General features: G+C 47.1%; 2 protein-coding genes across 2 annotated transcripts; one reads left to right on the forward strand and one right to left on the reverse strand.

Annotated features, from left to right (window-relative positions):
• The first annotated feature begins 11,540 nt into the window (after positions 1 to 11,540).
• LOC144154112 (uncharacterized) lies at positions 11,541 to 12,633 on the forward strand. Its single transcript, XM_077685825.1, has 2 exons — positions 11,541 to 12,548; positions 12,610 to 12,633. Exons 1-2 carry the CDS (start codon positions 11,595 to 11,597, stop codon positions 12,631 to 12,633), a joined length of 978 nt encoding a protein of 325 aa, XP_077541951.1. The 5' UTR covers positions 11,541 to 11,594.
• On the reverse strand, positions 12,378 to 16,464 carry LOC144154270 (uncharacterized). Its single transcript, XM_077685838.1, has 6 exons — positions 16,212 to 16,464; positions 16,011 to 16,139; positions 15,047 to 15,142; positions 14,621 to 14,698; positions 14,221 to 14,549; positions 12,378 to 14,182 (listed from the first exon to the last, which is right to left on the reverse strand). The coding sequence occupies exons 1-6, from the start codon at positions 16,426 to 16,428 to the stop codon at positions 13,526 to 13,528; spliced, it is 1,506 nt and encodes a 501-aa protein (XP_077541964.1). The 5' UTR covers positions 16,429 to 16,464; the 3' UTR covers positions 12,378 to 13,525.
• Between the last annotated feature and the right edge of the window lie 1,591 nt (positions 16,465 to 18,055).

Here is an 18,055-nt window from a genome sequence, read left to right on the forward strand (position 1 = left end):
TGAAGAAAAATATGCGAGGCCTTCATATCTTATCAGCGACTGTATTATATGAAAATGGTGAGACAGGCAAATAAACACGGCACTTTCCGTGACTGAAATATCATTTCTTATTTTTTATTTTTCCTTTCGGATGATGTCTTGGTTTGCACAGGCACAGGGCACGACCAGTGACGCGAATGATTTCCCGTCGAGGGAGATAGGGTTATCGCTTAGCTAAACGTGATTCTGCTATTCACGCTCCGGTCGGGCTGAGCGGCCCGCCGGCAGCGAAGCGCACTATCAAAAACACACAGCTGCTCGGCCAGAGGCGATGCGTCGACTAACAGAAAGGCGGGTTGGAAGGGCAGAGGGTTGGTTCGAAGCGCCCCCACTGTAAAGAATCTGCTGTATTGGTTCCTTCTTGGGTGCGCAGGCCGTATGAAAGTGCGCGCTCGCCGCTGCTCCAGTCCGGCCGTGGCTGGACTCCGTTCTTGGCGTGCGTCTGCTCGGTATCTGTTCATTACCGAGTGAACCGTAGTGGTTTGGCGTTAAGTTAGCGGTTGCAGTGCTTGTGTGTGTGTGTTCTGTTTTGTTTTCATCATCTGCGGACGGATTTTAGGTCCTAATTTGCTGCCAGAGCGGGAAATTCCGACCCCGGCTGTTGCGAGCAGCAGTAGCAGTGTGGTGGTGGTGCCGGTGGTGCTCCGCAGTTCCGCGATGCAAACGTACCGGTATGGCACCGACTGACATAGAAATCGATATCGGGGAATAAATACGTGTTTTCAATGCCACCGTGCTTGTTATGTTCACCGATTAGTCATGTTTACGGAAGCGCGGACGTCGAATGCGGAGCGCGCACAGCATATGTGGGTCACGGTGATCCGTGCTCGCGATGGACTTTCGACGAGGCGATTGCTACGCTGTTGACATTGCAATGCAATGTAATCTTTCTTAACTAGACTTATGACGGTTACTGACGAAACGAAATTACCTGGGCGGAAAAATAACACGACTGCACAACCAGTCAAATTACTATTCGAAGGTTGAGCAAAAGGGTTGACGTTCGGGCGAGTTAATATTGGTTGATCATGATCGTGATCATGATTGACCTAACTATAGTGCCTAGTATATATTCTAGGCACTATAACCTAATTCTGCGCAGCGCATGTGGCCTGTCGCTCGGAGCCCACCTTTGTGAAGCCGCTGTTTGCACCACAAATGCTTTACGCAACCAGCAGTAACTGTTTTGTAATTGTAATACTTTAGATTCCGTGGCAACGCAAAAGGATTAGAAGCATTTCAATTGACAGCGTGTGTGAACAGGTTGAGCTATTTTCCAAATGCAGCGTTCACGCGTATCTAGCTGCGTTTCCACATTTGGCTGCCTGCTTATCCTGCTATCGACCAGCAGTGTGCGATGGAGAAATTTATCCTATCCTATATCGTTTTGCAGTGTAATGAGTTGGCCTGAAAAAAAGTAAACAAAACGCCGTGATTTTAAAGGTTAGATTAGATGAAAAGGGGATTGTTTAATGCCGCTGTAATGACCAAACAATATATGGTATGTTAAATTGACTACAAGGAACCAGAAGTTATTGTAATGTTGTATTGTATCGGCGCTCGTGAAAGATCCCCAAGTGGTCAAAATTAACCCGCAGCCCTCCAGTACGGCGCGCCTCATCACCCATGAAGCGTCGGGGCGTTAAACACCATAATGAATGAATGAACCAATCAATCAACCAACCAATCAATGCTGTATTGTAAAAGATAAAGTTGCTTCTAACATTTCAGGGGGTTCCGTTCCATGTCGCAGCTTTGCGTGTGATAAATGGATTTTGCTCCGTCTGCTTGCCGTCCAAGTGCACCCAACCAACCCTGCAGTTGGTCGTTGGTACAAAGTCGTTGCGATTTATCAGCGGCATCCACCAATATCTCAACTCGGTGTGTGTTGGGAAGCGATGCAGCAAAAACACGCCGCAACCGAACTGAATTTTCTCCAGGCAGTGTCGTGCACATGCGTGCTGTCAGCGACTGTTTCTCGCTTTCTCTGGTTGTTCAATAACCCACCACCGCGCAGTGCTGACCAAGTGACGTTTGAGCCTTGAACGGCATCGCAGCATTGGCTAAAACACTTGAAAGTTCCGCAAAAACTAAGCACGCGGTGCGAAATACCCCCTGTATACGCAGCGGAGCATACCAGGCCGAGCGACGTTAGCAGCCCAGCGCGCACAGGCAACACTGGTGGGCCGCCGAAAGAACTGGTTTGAGAGTATTTTCCTCCTTTCCCGGCTGCTTATGGAAAATGGTGTATAAAGCAAAGATTAGTGCCGTGAACGTCACCGCAGATGGGAAATTTTAAATGTAGATAAGGTATTGTCCAGTTAATTGTGTGACGTTTGACAAAAAATGAAGCGGCACCAAAACCGCCGTAACATATGAAATTTGCCTGCAACGAAAAAATGGAATAACGAGCACACGTTTGCAAAACAGTAACAAAGAAAACCACATGACAGGCCTTCTTGCTAAGGCCCGAAGCCTCGCACCAGAGTGTGAAAGGGGGTCAGGGTGGGAAGTAAATACAGCTAAAACACTCCTAAACTGAATGAAAATACAAGTCAAGCAAGAAGTATTGTCAACATTGCATAGTTGTTTCATTGTTCCGAGTTCATATGGTGTAACAAATATATTATCCACTACAGCCGCAGTACCGTTTTTTTTTTTGGCGGGCATCCATATTCTATGGGAAAAGTAAGTTCATTGTCCGTACAAGGGAACACACACATTTAAAGGCGAATTATCGCTGCGTGCACGTGAAGCCAGTAACCGCAGATAAGTTAGGATCGATAGTGGACAAGATAAACAACTTATTCAACTTTTAGGCCTGAATTTTTAGACTGCCCACCATGGCTAGTCAGTGTGGTCGGTTGTTTCGTGGTAGCTCTTTTCGATTCTATTACAGTAATTCCTCGTTATAACGAACTCGCTTTTTTTTCTTAATTTTTACCCCATGCCACAGGCACAACCAAGAAATTATTCTAAGCGAAGTAAATGGACGTCATTACACCAAATATATAAAAGGAACAGGACAAATTATTATGGGAGGCAAATCCTTGAATGCATGCAGCGTTTGTTGGATGGCTAGTCAAGCCGAGCTTTCACATGACAAGCTGTTGTATTGCCGACCGACAAACACGGGGAAGGTTTGGGAAACGCTGACGTAATCATTGTATGAGGTTTACGCACGAATTACTGTCAAGAGCAGGGCCTACTGTGGCCTAGTTGCTCAACTTTTTATTTATTTTCTTATTCCTTTACCCTAAAGGCCATTGCAGGCGTTAAATTATTGAATACTTCCGTGCAGTTAATACCCCGATAACTATGCGTTTAGTGCTCATCACCTCTATGCGTCACTCCGGCCCATACTATGTCATCGTAGCGCGAAAACCGAATTTTCAATCATGTGTTTTCTTCTATTACCTGAAATGAGGAACCACCCCTCCTAAACTTAGCTCAATAAAAAAGTTTTGTCTCTCTCTCTCTCTCTTCTGCTAAAAAGAAACGCCTCTCGTGACCGGAATCGAGCCATGTGATGTACCACAGGCTAGTTGTTTCAAACTAAACAGTTTTGTTTTGCCTTCATGGCATTTTAGAATTACTATCGCAGCTTGGTTACGCAAAATTTGAATGAGCAAAAATAATGAACACGTTGATTTATGCGCTCGTTACATATTTACACGACAGCATCACCTCGCTGTCTTCCGCTCTGTATGCCGTGTTGAGTGCAGTATATTTATTTCACGAGGGAGGAGAAAGTCCTAAAATACGACCTCTAGGTTCCGTTCGTCGTTTTCAGTCAAACAAGTTTGCAAGCCGCCGGTAGCTCAGCGGCTAGAGCGTCGTGCTGCTGAGCACAAAGACGCAGGTTTGACCTGAGTCGGGACCGTACGGCCGTGCGAAGAACGAGACCGACCAGATGTAAAGATCTCGGGGCACAGTAAAGGACCCCAGGCGGCATAAATTAATCCGTAGGCGAGCGCCTCCTAGCCAAGGTGTGGTTACCCGCCGCGGTGGCTCAGTGGCTAAGGCGTTGTGCTGCTGAGCACGACGACGCGGGTTTGATTCCCAGCCGCTTTTCTGATGGAGGCGAAAAGCAAAAACGCCCGTGTGTACATTTCGGAGCACGCTAAAGATTACCAGGCTGTTAAAATTAATCCGAAGCCCTCCACTACGGCGCGCCTCATCGCCTATGCTGCGTCGGCGCGGTCGCGGAATAAATGGTCCCGGAACAAATGGTCCTGGAACAAATGGCCCCGGAACTTATGGTCCCGGAACTAATGGTCCCGGAACTAATGGTCCCAACTTCAAACTAGGAAGAAATGGTCCCACTGCTACTCCACCTAAGCATGAGCGCCTGTATGAGGGAAGGAAGGGGGTCAACATATTTATGTTTATATGCTTGTATTTCTCTACAATGTATTTTGCATCTGTCTGTGTATAATATATTTGCTAAGGCTGAATTGAAGTTAAATGCTGCATACAAATTTGTGATCGTTAGTGTATCTCTCCGGTGCTTCCTTTGCTTGTGCTCGTCTGTTTATTAAAGATTCAGAAGCGCGTCCCACTTGAGCCTGAGCGGGCAGCCTATTTACTTATCGCTATTTCAATAAAGAATTTTACCGGATGAATTATTTATTGCGATCGCTAAGCTGCGTTGCGGTGCTCTACATCCGAAAGGCTTCGATATCTGCCGTTCGGATCAAGCGAAACGGCACGAATAGAGATTTTGGACATTGATAATTTTGCAGCTTGCAGCTTAGATACTATTGTTTTTCTCCTAAAATATGCAATGTAGCTATTATTACGCATCTTTTCTTGCTGCAAGGTTTAGAAGAATGCTGGCTAACATGGTTTGTTAATTTTGCCGGCGTGTTACGGGAGCGTAAAAATTGTCAAGGGCAGCTGGTGAGCTCATCGAAACTGGTCACCCACCATCAACAACGAACGTTATTGTTCGGAATTGCCTTTGAGCGAAAATATGTGCAGCTTTTCACGCAAAGTCACAAACATGTTTCCGCGCGTGTTTCTTACGGCTTTACTTTCCCAGAAATTGTGAGAACCAAATACAGTCACTTGTCATGGTTCAATGAAAAGCCAACGATTGTAACGATCGAACCTTGCAACGGCTGTAAGGTTCGAGCGCGGAGGTCAATGTACCACAGCGCAACCCTCCTTGCCCCGGCGCACATCCGACGACGAGCCGCCACCAATCAGGCCACCTGTACGCAAGGTGCGCGCGGGAACAGGCAGAGCGGCGAATGGACAAACCCCTTTGGCGGGGTATGAGTGCAGACACCGCCGCACTGCGTGCATCCGTCGCGACGCCGATTGGGGAAGTCTTTATCCTCCAAAGGGGGCCGCTGGCAGTGTGGCCGCCGGATGCAGGGGTCCGCCGCGGACGCGCTGTCTAGACAGCGCCCGTGCGGGGACAAAAGGACGCGGCGTTGGCGGCATGCTTTCACCACCTTGGGTGGGTGCACGCGCAATGCATGCCTTGCCGTTTATTGTTTTCTTTCCCCTTCCCTCACCGAGGGTATTTACCCCGAGCCCGGGGAGAGGAAGGGGGTCGTTTTGCTTTTGAACTTGCTGCAGGTCGTGGGGACAGAACCGCTTGCGCCGGCTAAACCCCGGCAAGCTTCTAAGCCCCACCGCGGGCTCAACTTTGCTCCCTTGTATGTGTCCTGTAAATATTCCCGCACATAAACTGTACATAGTTCGGATATCAGCGTCTGCCTCGTCCCTCACGGTGATACGAGACACAGCGGCGCATTCCTGGACACAGAGAAGACCTGAAATTTACTGTGGGCGTGCCTGGAATTAGCGGAGGTGACCATGGAAAACTTCCGAGGGTGGTCGGAACAGGCGAAAATATTTAATTAGCGGATGTAACAATAGTTATAACAGCATAAATAATGATAAGTTGTAGTGCGGAATTTTTATAAATACCATACGAAAGAAATAAGAAATATAATATATAATATATCACAAACAAATAAAGAAATAAAAATGCATATTCAAACATCTACAACAAACGAAGAATGAAATGAAAAGCGGCAAAACACGGCGGAAAGACAAAAATACTAAAAACAGGCCAACTGTGTTACGCCATGCATTTTCATGAGCACAAAAAAGCATGCTAGAATAAACCGATAATTTACTGACAGTTTCTGTTACAGAAGGCGATACAACACTCCAGTAAGATTCAGCAAATTTAAACAAAGCGTCAACATACGGTTTTGCGGAATCATTTTGCCCGAAGAGGTGCCAGGGACCATTTGTTCCGCGGCCATAAGTCCCGGGACCATTTGTTCCTACTTTGAAGATCAGACCATTTGTTCCGGGAGTATTTGTTCCGGGACCATAAGTTCCGGGACCATTTGTTCCTACACCCGCGTCGGCGTGTTAAGCCCTATATAATCAATCACATCAAAATCCAGGTGTGGCTCCCCGAAATTTAAGATTTTGTTTCGCCTTTCAGGGCAGGGAGCATGCTTTTTTTTTTTCCTTGAGATGATGGGAAACAAGCTTGGCTGTAGAAGTTTGCAAACGCGTTTCTGACAACAAAGGACGTCAGGAAGGGAGCCCTTGTGCAACCCCACTTGCGAGGAAATGGCGCTTTTCGGCGCTTGGCTCCGTCAGTCGTGCAATCCGCGTAAAGCGCTGGACACATGTACGACTAGTGCACGCGATTCGCATGCGACTGATCGTTACGATTGATCGTTAGGACCCGTTTTGGCGTCGATCGCTGGTCGGAGGAGGCTCACTCACGACGTGCGACTGGCAAGCCAGATGCAGCCGCCAGATGCAGCCCGCAACCGCCTTGCGTTGCTCGGGCGCTCAGGCCGGCTCGGGGGATGGGAACTTTAGGCTTAGCATCTTAGCGGAAATTTGATCGCCGCTATCTGTGCAGCTGCGAATGACAATTTGTAACACAACTTTTCACCACACTATCATCCCCTTTCTCGCATGTGGAAGTTTATTTAAGCTATAACTGCCGTTTGAGCGATCGGTGACCAAGACATCTACGTAGCCTGTTTCGATACTTGATTGATTGATTGATTGTGGGGTTTAACGCGCCGACGCAACGCAGGCGATGAGGCGCGCCGTAGTGGAGGGCTCCGGATTAATTTTGACCACCTGGGGATCTTTATCGTGCGCCGAAATCTCGTACACACGGGCGTTTTTGCTTTTCGCCTCCATCAGAAAAGCGGCCGCCGCGGCCGGGAATCGAACCCGCGACCTCGTGCTCAGCAGCGTGTTTCGATACTTCTGCGCAGGTATTGCCATCTCTCGGCCGGTCGGCGCACCGCGCGCCGCGGCGACCGGTCAGCGTAGGCTTGCATCGCGGCAGATATCTGACCGCCGCTTTTAAAATAAGCCCTGACAACAATCCCTAGCATAATTTTTCACCACACTAACACCTACTTTCTCGCATGTGGAACTTAATTTTAACGATCAGATTGATTCAGAAGAGCAGCGACAAGCGGTTGCTACCGTGGTCTGCGCCGGTTCGAGCCGCTGAGTGTGCCGAGATGGCAGGCGCGGCCGGCGCGTGCGCGGACTGTTTCCGAAGGCAGAAAACGCTTCACGATTGCAATTTTTCACCACACTAACACCTACTTTATCACATGTTGAACTTCATTTTAACGGTCACATTGATTCAGAAGAGCAGCGACAAGCGGTTGCTACCGTGGTCTGCGCCGGTTCGAGCCGCTGAGTGTGCCGAGCTGGCAGGCGCGGCCGGCCTGTGCGCGGACTGTTTCTGAAGGCAGAAAACGCTTCACGATTGCCTGCTATCCATTTCTTGCGAACAAACGCGCGGAATCTACAAATTCAGCTCAGCGATCGTCGTAGTTGGCCATGGAGCAAAAACAGTGGGCGGAGCGACGCCGACGACGCGTCGTATGCGCGCATCGGGTCATGTGTCTCAAATTCACGCGTACGACTAGTCGTGGCGACAGTCGTAACGATCAGTCGCATGCGAATCGCGTGTACCAGTCGTACATGTGTCAAGCGCTTAAGCTGGACACATGTACGATTGGTACACGCGATTTATGTTATCCTACCCAAGGTTGAGTGTGTGAACATATGTTTGTACAATGCCTAATCTTCTTGTAGATATTCGCAATGTTTTCTCATCTTGTAGTCTGTGTCCGGTTATAATGCCTTTTATCGAACATTGGATAGCCTTCGGCTTTGGGCCCAAGCAGTTTTGTCGAACTATAATGTTGGAATTAGAAATAAAGTGAAATGAAATGAAATGAATTCTTGTCGTCACCGTAGCACGGCTTGTTCATGTCCAGGAGAAAGCCAAACTTGGCACCGGTATCGTGCAGGCGACTAAACTTCTCGTCGATTGCAGAATGAAGACGGTCGAGTGTAGATTTCGTGACCCTCTCTATTCCGTGCTTAGCCGTTAACATTCCTCCTTTCGGCTTTTCACCAGGCATCTGACTTTTTTTCTTGAACGCCTTTCAACATCGACATCCCACGCGTCACAGAGACCATGCCATTAATCGAGTGACTCACTTACTACACTACCATTTCCTCTTCGTCATGAAAGTGATCTTTGAGAACTTTTATGTTTAAGGCAGCCTCATGAAAGAAGCATTTTTGAATCTTGCAGCCTTTTCTGAACAAGATCTATGCGAACCAGTATCTTCTTGCAAAAGCCGAGCAAAAAAATCATAACTTTACATCCGCTTGTGGAATAGTACTTGTGGCTTCACTTGTCGTTTCGCTTGTTTCTTCACCGCTATTTGCCGTTCCTTGGGGAATTTCAAGTGTCTCCTTCGCCCATCTGCTCCATTGCCTGGAGACGACCGGCCTCATGCAGCCGCTGTTGCCCGGAGTGTGCAGAGCCTGAACTGATGTGCCCGGACTGACAGCTCTCTTTATCCCTTTCTCTCTCTCTCTCTCTCTCTCTCTCTCTCTCTCTCTCTCTCTCTGTCACTCTCCACTTTATCCTGTCACTCCCCCTCTACTCCCCTTCCCCTGCACTGGGTTGTATGCAGGTGAGCTCCCTGCCGAGCTCAAAATATCCACAGTGCTTTTCCTTTCCTTTTCCTCCCCGCAAACCACAACCACCACCACCGGATTCATCGCTTCGACCCTTGCACGCCGTCTGGTCGGTCTGCCACTCTGACTTGACAACAACAGGCACAGCATCTTCTAGTTTCTCCTAACTGTGCTCTGAGCGAGAAAAAAACACGTAAAGCGCTTCGGTGACCTCAAAAAAGACCATCATCATGGTGCCTTGCTTTGAAGAATATTCGCACTTTCCAGCGAATATAGGTGGCGCGACGGTATCCAACATGGAGGACGGGAAGATGATCGGGATGTCGCGGAAACGTGCGCGCCTGGAAGAAAAAGCCGCTCCGGGCCCATTAGTCTCCCTTCAGACTATCTTTTCCCTTGCCGATGAGACAAGAAGATGCTTCGTCGAAGGCGAAGCAGTTTACAACGCCAGTCACGTTGTGTTTTGCGGCATCAGGGAGGCCACCGATGAAATCGTGAGCGTCGAGGCATTGTGCTTGCAATCGAGCGGCGTCACCAGCCAACCGCACTGCGTGAAGGTTTACGTTGGCACTGCAGGCTCCATAAAGGTTTGTTCACTTCCACCCATGCTCGTAAAATTGTTCGCGCGCTTTTTACGAAGATTTAGATACCAAGCAGCGCTCGGTACGCGCAGCCGAGCGCACCGTGTTGTTGTTGCCACTAGCGCGACCGTATCGGGTTAAGTGGGAAGGATGCAAGTCAGTTATAACTTTGTGGGATGTTGTTTAGAAGAAAGAATGATATGGGGTTTATGCATGTTACAAATCATAGGAATACCGAAACTGAATATCAAACGCTGACGCCTTTACTGCAGCGCCTCGTCACATTAGCTGTGCCGTGCTTTCGGCGCGTTGTCGGAAACGATGATGCCGCCGTAACACGTTTATTTATTACTAATACCCACATCGCCCATAGCTGTGGCGGGTTTTAAAGAGAGAACTAGCAGCAAGTTCGAAACGGTAAATAAACAAGCAAGCATGTTCAGAGGATTCAAGCTTAAACATTTCAATTTTTCCGGAGATGCGTTTCACCTTAGAAAAACATGTGGAGGTGGCTGCGATGCTTTTCGTAGTACACAGGCGTCTAAAAGCACAAAGAAACAGTTTCCAAATGCTCAATTTGAAAGATTTTTTTCGTGGGTGCGATACTTTTCGTTGTGCACAGTAACATTTACCAAATGCTAAATTAGGAAGATAATTAATATCGCATCTTTCTTTTCAGGGGACATGCACCTGCAAAGCAGGCCTCTCGGAAATGTGCAAGCATGTGTTTGCTACCCTGATTTATTTAAATCGGTGAGTGTTATTTGGTGCACAATTATTTTCATAAATATTGTTTCTTCAGCAGACAAAACATAAAATAACCGAAAAAAAAACATAAAACATCTTGTGGTACTTGCCTGTGTTCATTCTGCAAGAAAAAAATCTGAAATGCTTAAAAAAAAGCAAAACTGGTCATTGTATGCTGCTGTGAAAGCTGGCCGATTCGGTGTGCTACCGAGTGGAATCAAGGTGAGACACTCGCGCAGACATTTATTTTTCACCTCCAAATGAAATACAATGTCAACAGCCAGGGCAGCGAACCAGCTACCGTCAAGCCAGATTGTAACAAAGCATTTCCTTGGTTGGCCTTTGTTTCACAGCCGTTCAGTAACATTAAAGGGACCCTGCAACACTTGCCATCGACTACTAGTAATGTATTTTGGGATAAAGTCTATTGTCCCAGAAATCTCCTCCCGCAAGAATTATGAAAATCCGTTCACAATTAACGAAACTACGCGCGATGAGAAATCGCGCATAATCGTTCCCTCTCAACTCGACCGCGGGCAACGCGACGAAAGCTGCGCGCTCTCTCCCGGAGAGGGGGGCGGCTCGCGGCGTTCTCTTCGGCGGCCTTCGATATATCACATGCCGGGTAGTTTTCTCCTTTTCTCCGCAACGCGGAAGGGCCTATTTCCGGTCTGGTGCCACAAAAAAACAGGCATGGGTGCCTGCTCGCAAGTGCGTGCTCGGGCTGGTAGGGCGTTTTTGAAGCAATAAACGTTTGTAGTCGAGTGGTCCCGTTGAAAGGGAAGTATTGAGCTCATCACTCAAACTCCGCGCGCACTCAAAACGCAAAAGAAACGGCAAAGCTGTGCCTACAGGTTCAGGCATAGAAGAGGTTCGTACACAGCGATGACGACGACGGAAATGGGAGAATCTAGCCGCGAAGTTGACCAGTGACAGCCGATCGGGCAGCCATGGCCTATGTGACGTCCCTCAGGCCATGCATAATGAGGACAACTGAAGAGAGAGCGGTTTGTTTTTCCCCGTCTTTCACATCGATTTGCGCGCTCACCGCTTCACGTGCACGTGTAATATTTGGCTCAGGTATTCCTGGCAGTGTAATCTAAACGTTGCGCAGGTTTACTTGCACTGCTCAAAGAGTGTTGCAGGGTCCCTTTAAGGCATTGCATTCATTGCATACTCTTGCACACTCATGCACATGCAGTCTTTGCATTTATGTTTTTATTTGTCTTCGTACCCAGGTCAAGTGCCGACAGCTTGGACACCATTTCCTGCACGGATATGCAGCAGCAGTGGGGCCGTCTTAGTGCAAAGGCTCTCTATGAACCACGGCCAGTGGCAGCGTTCTGCCACGTTGACAAAATTCAAGACAAGGTGATCCCCCAGGAGATCCAGGATGACATGAGGAAGCAATTACTGGAAGTGGCACCGGATTCCGCACTCGCAAAACACAAAAGGCGTACAAGGAAACCAATTTTGGCACCTCATGACGCAAATGTTGCGAGAGTAATGGACTCTGCATTCGCACCTGAACGCGTCAATCCCATGCTCCAGAAGTACACTACTTTTCAGTTTTTTGAGTCTAGCAACGCAGGAGGAGAGTCAAAAGTTAAACTGAAAAAGTTTTCCCTTGATATGCTAAGCCCAGCTGAGAAGGCCTTTTACGAAAGTAATGTGTGCCTAAGCCATGAAAAAGCCAGGCGGATTTGTTTGTCCACAGTAGCACAAGGGTGTACACTCTGGCATAGCGAAAGAAAAAAAAGGATTACAGGTAGCATATGCCGTGAGTTGTTCACATTTAAAGAAAATGCAAAGCACACGTGGGCGGCAAAACTGGAAAGACTGTACTGTAAAGCCAAATTTAGAGGAAACAGTGCTACAGACTATGGCAAACTTAACGAGCCAGTCGCATTGGAGGAATATGAGCTTCTGCGCCAAACTAAAGTCAGTAGACTTGGGCTTGTAATAGCCCCTGAGGTGCCATGGCTGGGCTACAGCCCCGATGGCATAAGCTCACGGGATGGCAGGAAGGTCCTGATTGAGGTAAAATGCCCCGTGCTAGGTAAAGACGCTGGCATTGTTAACCTAGTAGAAGGTAAGAAGCTTTCTTACATTGTTCAAGACGGGCAGAACTATGCTCTGAAACGTCAACACAGCTATTACTCCCAAGTACAGCTAGGCATGCTTCTGCTCTGTATGGACACGTGTGATTTTGTAGTTTTCTCTCCAGTGCAAAGCCTGGTCATTGAAGTGAAGAGAGACCCTGAGCACATGCACAGCCTTGTTTCACAGTTGCAGTATGTTTATTTTAAGAAGATTCTTCCAAAACTCGTCGAAATAGCCGGAATGTCATGCCGTGTGTAAGCTTCAAGCACCACATGACTTGTTTATCATTGTACAGAATATTACAGAAGAGTGCAATAAAAAACAGTTTTCAAGGTTTCTAAGACATTGGTTGATTGATCCACATTTAAAGAAAATGCAAAGCACACATGGGCAGCAAACCTGGAAATACTGTACTCTAAACTAAAGACTTTGAGAAAGTTTGATTGATTGATTATGCTGTGTAACACACTGATGCTACGCAGGCAATAAGACGCGGTGTAGTGGAGGGTTACAGGGTAATGTTGACCACTTTGGGATCTTTAGAGTGCGCCGAAATCTCGAACACGGGCTTTCTGCTTTTCCCGCATTCTTGGGCTCAGCATCACAACGCTGTAGCCACTGAGCCACCGCGGCGGGTGAACAGAGTTTCAAAATACATGTTATTTTTCACATTGTATGAAGCAACATGTCAACTTGCAATGTGCAGGCACTTTTGAATTGTTGAAAGCTCCAGAGAAATGTGTATCTTGGTCAGGCAGGATTACTACTTGCTGAAATACTGAACGCAGAAAATAAACTGATAGTAAAAACACAACATTTGGGTACGAGGTAAAACTATACATAAGAATTATCATGAATATAAACAATGCTATGACAAAAAACAAAGCAAACAGCTTTTACGAGAGATGGTACAATCCTTAGCATGCGTAGAAATCTGGACACACAGCACAGGACTGCAGGAGCCTACAAGTATAAAAGAGTTTAAGAAAACAGCACAAAAAAACTGTTTTGTTTTTCATTTCGTTCCACATTTAGAAGTCTTAGTGAAGTGAGAGAAATTTGTCATCAGCAAGTATTGGCGCACACAGGTTGGTCAGGCCACATGCGACTGTAAACAGCTGATCAATGTGTGGCAGCATTTCCCATGGGATCGTGCAGTTGAAAATTTTGAATATTTTTATCCTCTGAATAACTCGTTCTACATGCACTCGTGCCCTAGCAATGTCAGCAGTACTGATGGCATCAGAATGGCTAAACTGACTTGCCTTTCCTGCAAAGGGCGGTCTTACGATACCAACTGCTCGAGCACTGCATAGTTCATCAATGAAGAAGCCCCTGTCCACCATGATGTCATCAGTGAACGGCTCAAACTTTTCCAAAAGCCCAGACTGTGCAGTGATTGCTTTATCTGACGCTCTTCCGCCAAATGCACGGCTAATGAAAGTTATGGTTCCTGCCGGACTAATGCAAACAAGGAACTTCACTGTGTAATTTGACTTGTAGTGCGAGTACGACAGTAGCTGGCAAGTCAAGCATCGGGACCTTTCAACAAAAATTTCTGTGCAGTCCACGACACCCCTCACCCTCGAGTACTTTTTGAAGTGCACGGGCATGTTGTTCAAAACTTCCTCTTTTGACGGCCACTCAATAACTGACTGGAGCACTGAAGCAACAAGAGGACGCGTGTGAACAAAGTACTGATGATACTGTGCACTGTGATGATGATACTGTGCACTGATGATACACTGCACTGGAAAAGTACAGCTAACGAAGAAAATGACATCGCTTGTTTTAGCACAATCAGCACCAAAACAACTCTGTCTTGAACTGTGGCCTCCATCCTGTTCTCGCTTTCCTGACTTTTCACTAGCGCAACCACTTTGTTCAGTATTTTAGCGCTTGGCACCCCTGTGAATGTGTTAATATAATTGTCACTCACAAGCAGTTCAGATATCCTAAACTTCTGCAAGCAGTCATGCACTGTGTTTGCTTGAACTGCTTTTTCCGCCGTTTCGGGTTCTGATGACCCACGCAACAGCAGCAATGCTTCAGCTGCTGCTGCATCTGGAACATAAATAAGAAATAAATTGTAGCTTCTACACAACGCTGCATGAGAACAAATTTTAATAACCTACCTGCATTCGGATCGGTACCAACTGTTTGAGCCCCTGGACACGCACTTGTGTTCTGCAGCCATTCTTGCAGTGGTATGTCTGTAGCGCAAAAAAAAAACAACTACAACATAACTTGATGCTGCAAAACAATGTTAAATAATAGATGCAACAAATACTACATCATTTGAACCAATATTGAACGTACTAGACCCACTGGTTCTGTATATACAGAGTTTTCACGTTGCATTAGGGTGTTATGACTGGGAAAAAACTGCATCTGGAGTGTCAAAGAAAAGGAGATCACGTTATTACACAGCTCACGTCCGGATAGCGGGAGTTTGGTTCAATGGGCAGTGGAGGTGGAGTTCGTAGTATACATGATTGTGCGGCACATAGTAGAGAAAATTTCAAATGGGGCCGTGCTGTACCACGTTTTCAGACATTTACCTTCGTTTCCCGTTGCACCTGCGCTGGTTGAGGGCGCACAGATGCAGCCCTCCCCTGCTGGGCTGGTTCCAGGTGCCAGGCTTCCTTCCAGGACTTCTGCAATGGTAGCACAATACAGAATTCACAAATCCTGAGAGCTTTTTTTGGTGCAGATGGAAAGTACTGCCAGACATCAGTTTCTCTGGCATACAACAATAAAACTGGAATACAACCCACTATTTTAACGCAATGTTACTACGTGTTGGGACATTGAAATCAAAGGAAAAAACAAATTGAGAATACTATCGTTATATAAGCGCATTTATTTTTTTTTTCATAACCTCACAATTTGAAATAACTGCAGACTGGAACGCTTAGACAATCTAATTTCTTATAATTGAAAGAACTTCTTGAATCCGCATTCGCTCTATAAAGGGCTGAAGCATTTTCACTTGTTTTTTTGGGGGGTTGCTTGTTTCTCTGCTTTTATACGTAATTTGCTTTGCAGCATTGTTGTTTTAAGGCTTCCCTATTTTATCTATATGTCGGTTTTGAGAACGTCCGTCACATTCCCCGCTGGGTGATCAGGTACTCGCGGTAAATAATTAGTAATAGATTAAACGGCCAGGGATTTCCTCGACACTGCTTATTTGAAACTACTACAAACCGTGGTCCCTGCCTGCGCCCCTGGGACAATCGCGTGCACGGTATGCGACGACGCGAGGTGCACCGTTAAAATACAGGTTAATTAATCACAGTCGCGCTCCAAGTGCGACATCGCGGATTGAGCGCTTGGGAGCAGCGTGGGAGAAAACTAGCAACCACCATTTGTGCAAGGTGGTAGAGGCGGCCAACAAAACGTTGAACACGGAGCTTACAAATGTGCGAGCAGCTGCAGACGAAAGAAAAGCGGTGGTACGTAACGACCGGCACAGTAAATGATCATTCACATTCACGTCGATCGAAAACGCATGCCGAAGCGTACCCTCGGTTTCTTTCAATGTCGCTCTCCTGCTGGATCTGGGCTTCACCGTTTTCTCGTGCGAGCGCACCAGAATGTTTCGTGACGGCACGGCGCCTTTCTTCAGCCGCGGTTTCAGTGGCTGCAGACCATCTATTAATAGACGACACACTTATCTCAGAAGGAAAGCACGGCATCAATAGGGAAAGAACGAATTAAACTTACGAATATGGCTCCAGAAGAAGTCCGTCTTCGTAAAGTGGCTGCTGCCAACCACCATCGTGTTGGTGACAGCTTTTCCGATGCGCAGCTTGGTTGTCCACACCTTTCGGGCTTTCTTATCCCGGGGAAACGTATGCACGCTGGTTTTTCCCGGCACTGATCGATTTGTACACTGCGGCACGCAGCACATTCGGTTGCTTTTCGGTTTAATGTTCTCCATCACCACGTTTCCTAATGGGGCGGCCGCCTCCGCCAGCGAGACCGATCATCCACAAACAGCTTCACATAGGGGGCGCGCGGCGGCGCCACCGTCGCTGGAAAGTGCGAATACTCCAACCAGGCTGAGCTAGTGATTGCCGCAGTTTACGAAGATTGCAAATTGTTTTTTTTTTCGCCATTTTCACACCACTTTTTTGTCCAGCCATTACGACAGCGTTATCGTAGCACTGTGACCGACAGTCCTGTAGGTCCATTTTTTCCGCTTCTTGCTTGCGTAACATCACCTCAACAGATAAAACCGAAGAAGGACTCCGCAACATTACCTTTTTCTTATAAAAAAAAACTTCCAGATATCACACAGCCTGTGACGTTTGTCCACGGTCTCCTGGTAGAGAGTCGTGTTCAACATAATGCCATAATACTTGTATTTGCTGATTCTTTGCAACAAGGACTCGCGAATTACTGCGGCAGCCATCATGTGGATGAATTCATTCTGGGCAAGACGTGACGGGTACGATGTGTACCCGGGATGACATTCAATGTATCCGAAGTGTTGCTTCATGACGGGGTCAAAAACAGCAACTTCAAAAGAGCAAAAAAAATTTTGACACTGCTCTCGTGGTTGTTTGAAGACTCTCGGTGCCCTCGCAATGCTAAGTTGTGAGTAGCAAGGAATTTTATCCAGTCGAGGACTCTCGTCAAAATTTCACGCCACTTGTGCTCTTCTTTCTCTGTCTGCAATTAAAGGGCGACACCAATTATTCCTGCGGTACCGATTAAATTTATTTTCACTATGTGAAACACATTCGGTGAGTTTTTGCATTTTCGTGAAGTGTAATGCTCTCGGGTGCTTTCTACTTGTTAAATCGCTTTTCTTTCTCTAAAGCAGGTAGTTGATCTGAGCGGGTAAAAAAAAAAGGCAACAAATGCAAAATGCTGCCTGCTTGGAAGAAGATAGGTTAGCCACGAGCGGCTCACTAGTTCACCACGACCATCGCCTAACTTTTTAAATCGGTCGTTTGGAATTGAATGGTTGTTTATTGGGTGTTTCAGTGTTTCAACGTAATCAGAAAAATAGCCGCTACGGCTGGTATTAGGAGGCAACCGCGCAAGCTGAGCATTCGCGGTGGGTAGAACTGTTGATGGAACACGACCATAAGGCTTTGGTGTGAAAATAAAAGAGGCTCCCTACAATCTACTACATGTAGTTCACCTCGCCTTGTAAGAATACCTTCAACGGGTTAATCGAATTTTAAGGGTGCAAATTTTAAGAGTGCCCCCCACCCCAGCGCCCGCTTCTGGAATACAAACGAAAACAGATGAAAGCACATGCATGCATGCAGAACGCACGCACACTGGATATTCACACATAGGTGGCGCCACTTCGTGACAAGGAAAACACTAACTGCTTGAACAGCGACATCGTAGCAAAAGAATAATGCTGAGGAAGACAAGGTCGGACAGAGGGGGATATATACGGGGCGCTATGCGGGGAGGTGCGCGGGGCGCCAGCGCCCCGTGTGCGTCCCCCGACATTGAGCCCCATGTGCGACCCCCTCTTGTCCTTGTCCTTGTCGTCCTTGCTCAGCGCTCTTCTTTGGCTACAATGATGTGCCAACAATCCCAAA

This window comes from Haemaphysalis longicornis, unplaced genomic scaffold (assembly GCF_048455015.1).
Source record: "Haemaphysalis longicornis isolate Haplotype H1 unplaced genomic scaffold, Haemaphysalis longicornis Haplotype H1 scaffold_1, whole genome shotgun sequence".
Lineage (NCBI taxonomy): Eukaryota > Metazoa > Arthropoda > Arachnida > Ixodida > Ixodidae > Haemaphysalis > Haemaphysalis longicornis.

What these genes read in the sequence shown, in the direction of transcription:
- LOC144154112 (XM_077685825.1), top strand. Translation starts at nt 11,595, where the DNA reads ATGTTTTTATTTGTCTTCGTACCCAGGTCAAGTGCCGACAGCTTGGAC. An exon ending in AACACAGCTATTACTCCCAA is followed by an intron (nt 12,549 to 12,609) that starts GTACAGCTAGGC and finishes TTTTCTCTCCAG; the next exon opens with TGCAAAGCCTGGTCATTGAA.
- LOC144154270 (XM_077685838.1), bottom strand. Translation starts at nt 16,428, where the DNA reads ATGGAGAACATTAAACCGAAAAGCAACCGAATGTGCTGCGTGCCGCAG. An exon ending in TGGTACCGATCCGAATGCAG is followed by an intron (nt 14,550 to 14,620) that starts GTAGGTTATTAA and finishes TTTATGTTCCAG; the next exon opens with ATGCAGCAGCAGCTGAAGCA. An exon ending in TCCAGTGCAGTGTATCATCA is followed by an intron (nt 14,183 to 14,220) that starts GTGCACAGTATC and finishes CAGTATCATCAG; the next exon opens with TACTTTGTTCACACGCGTCC.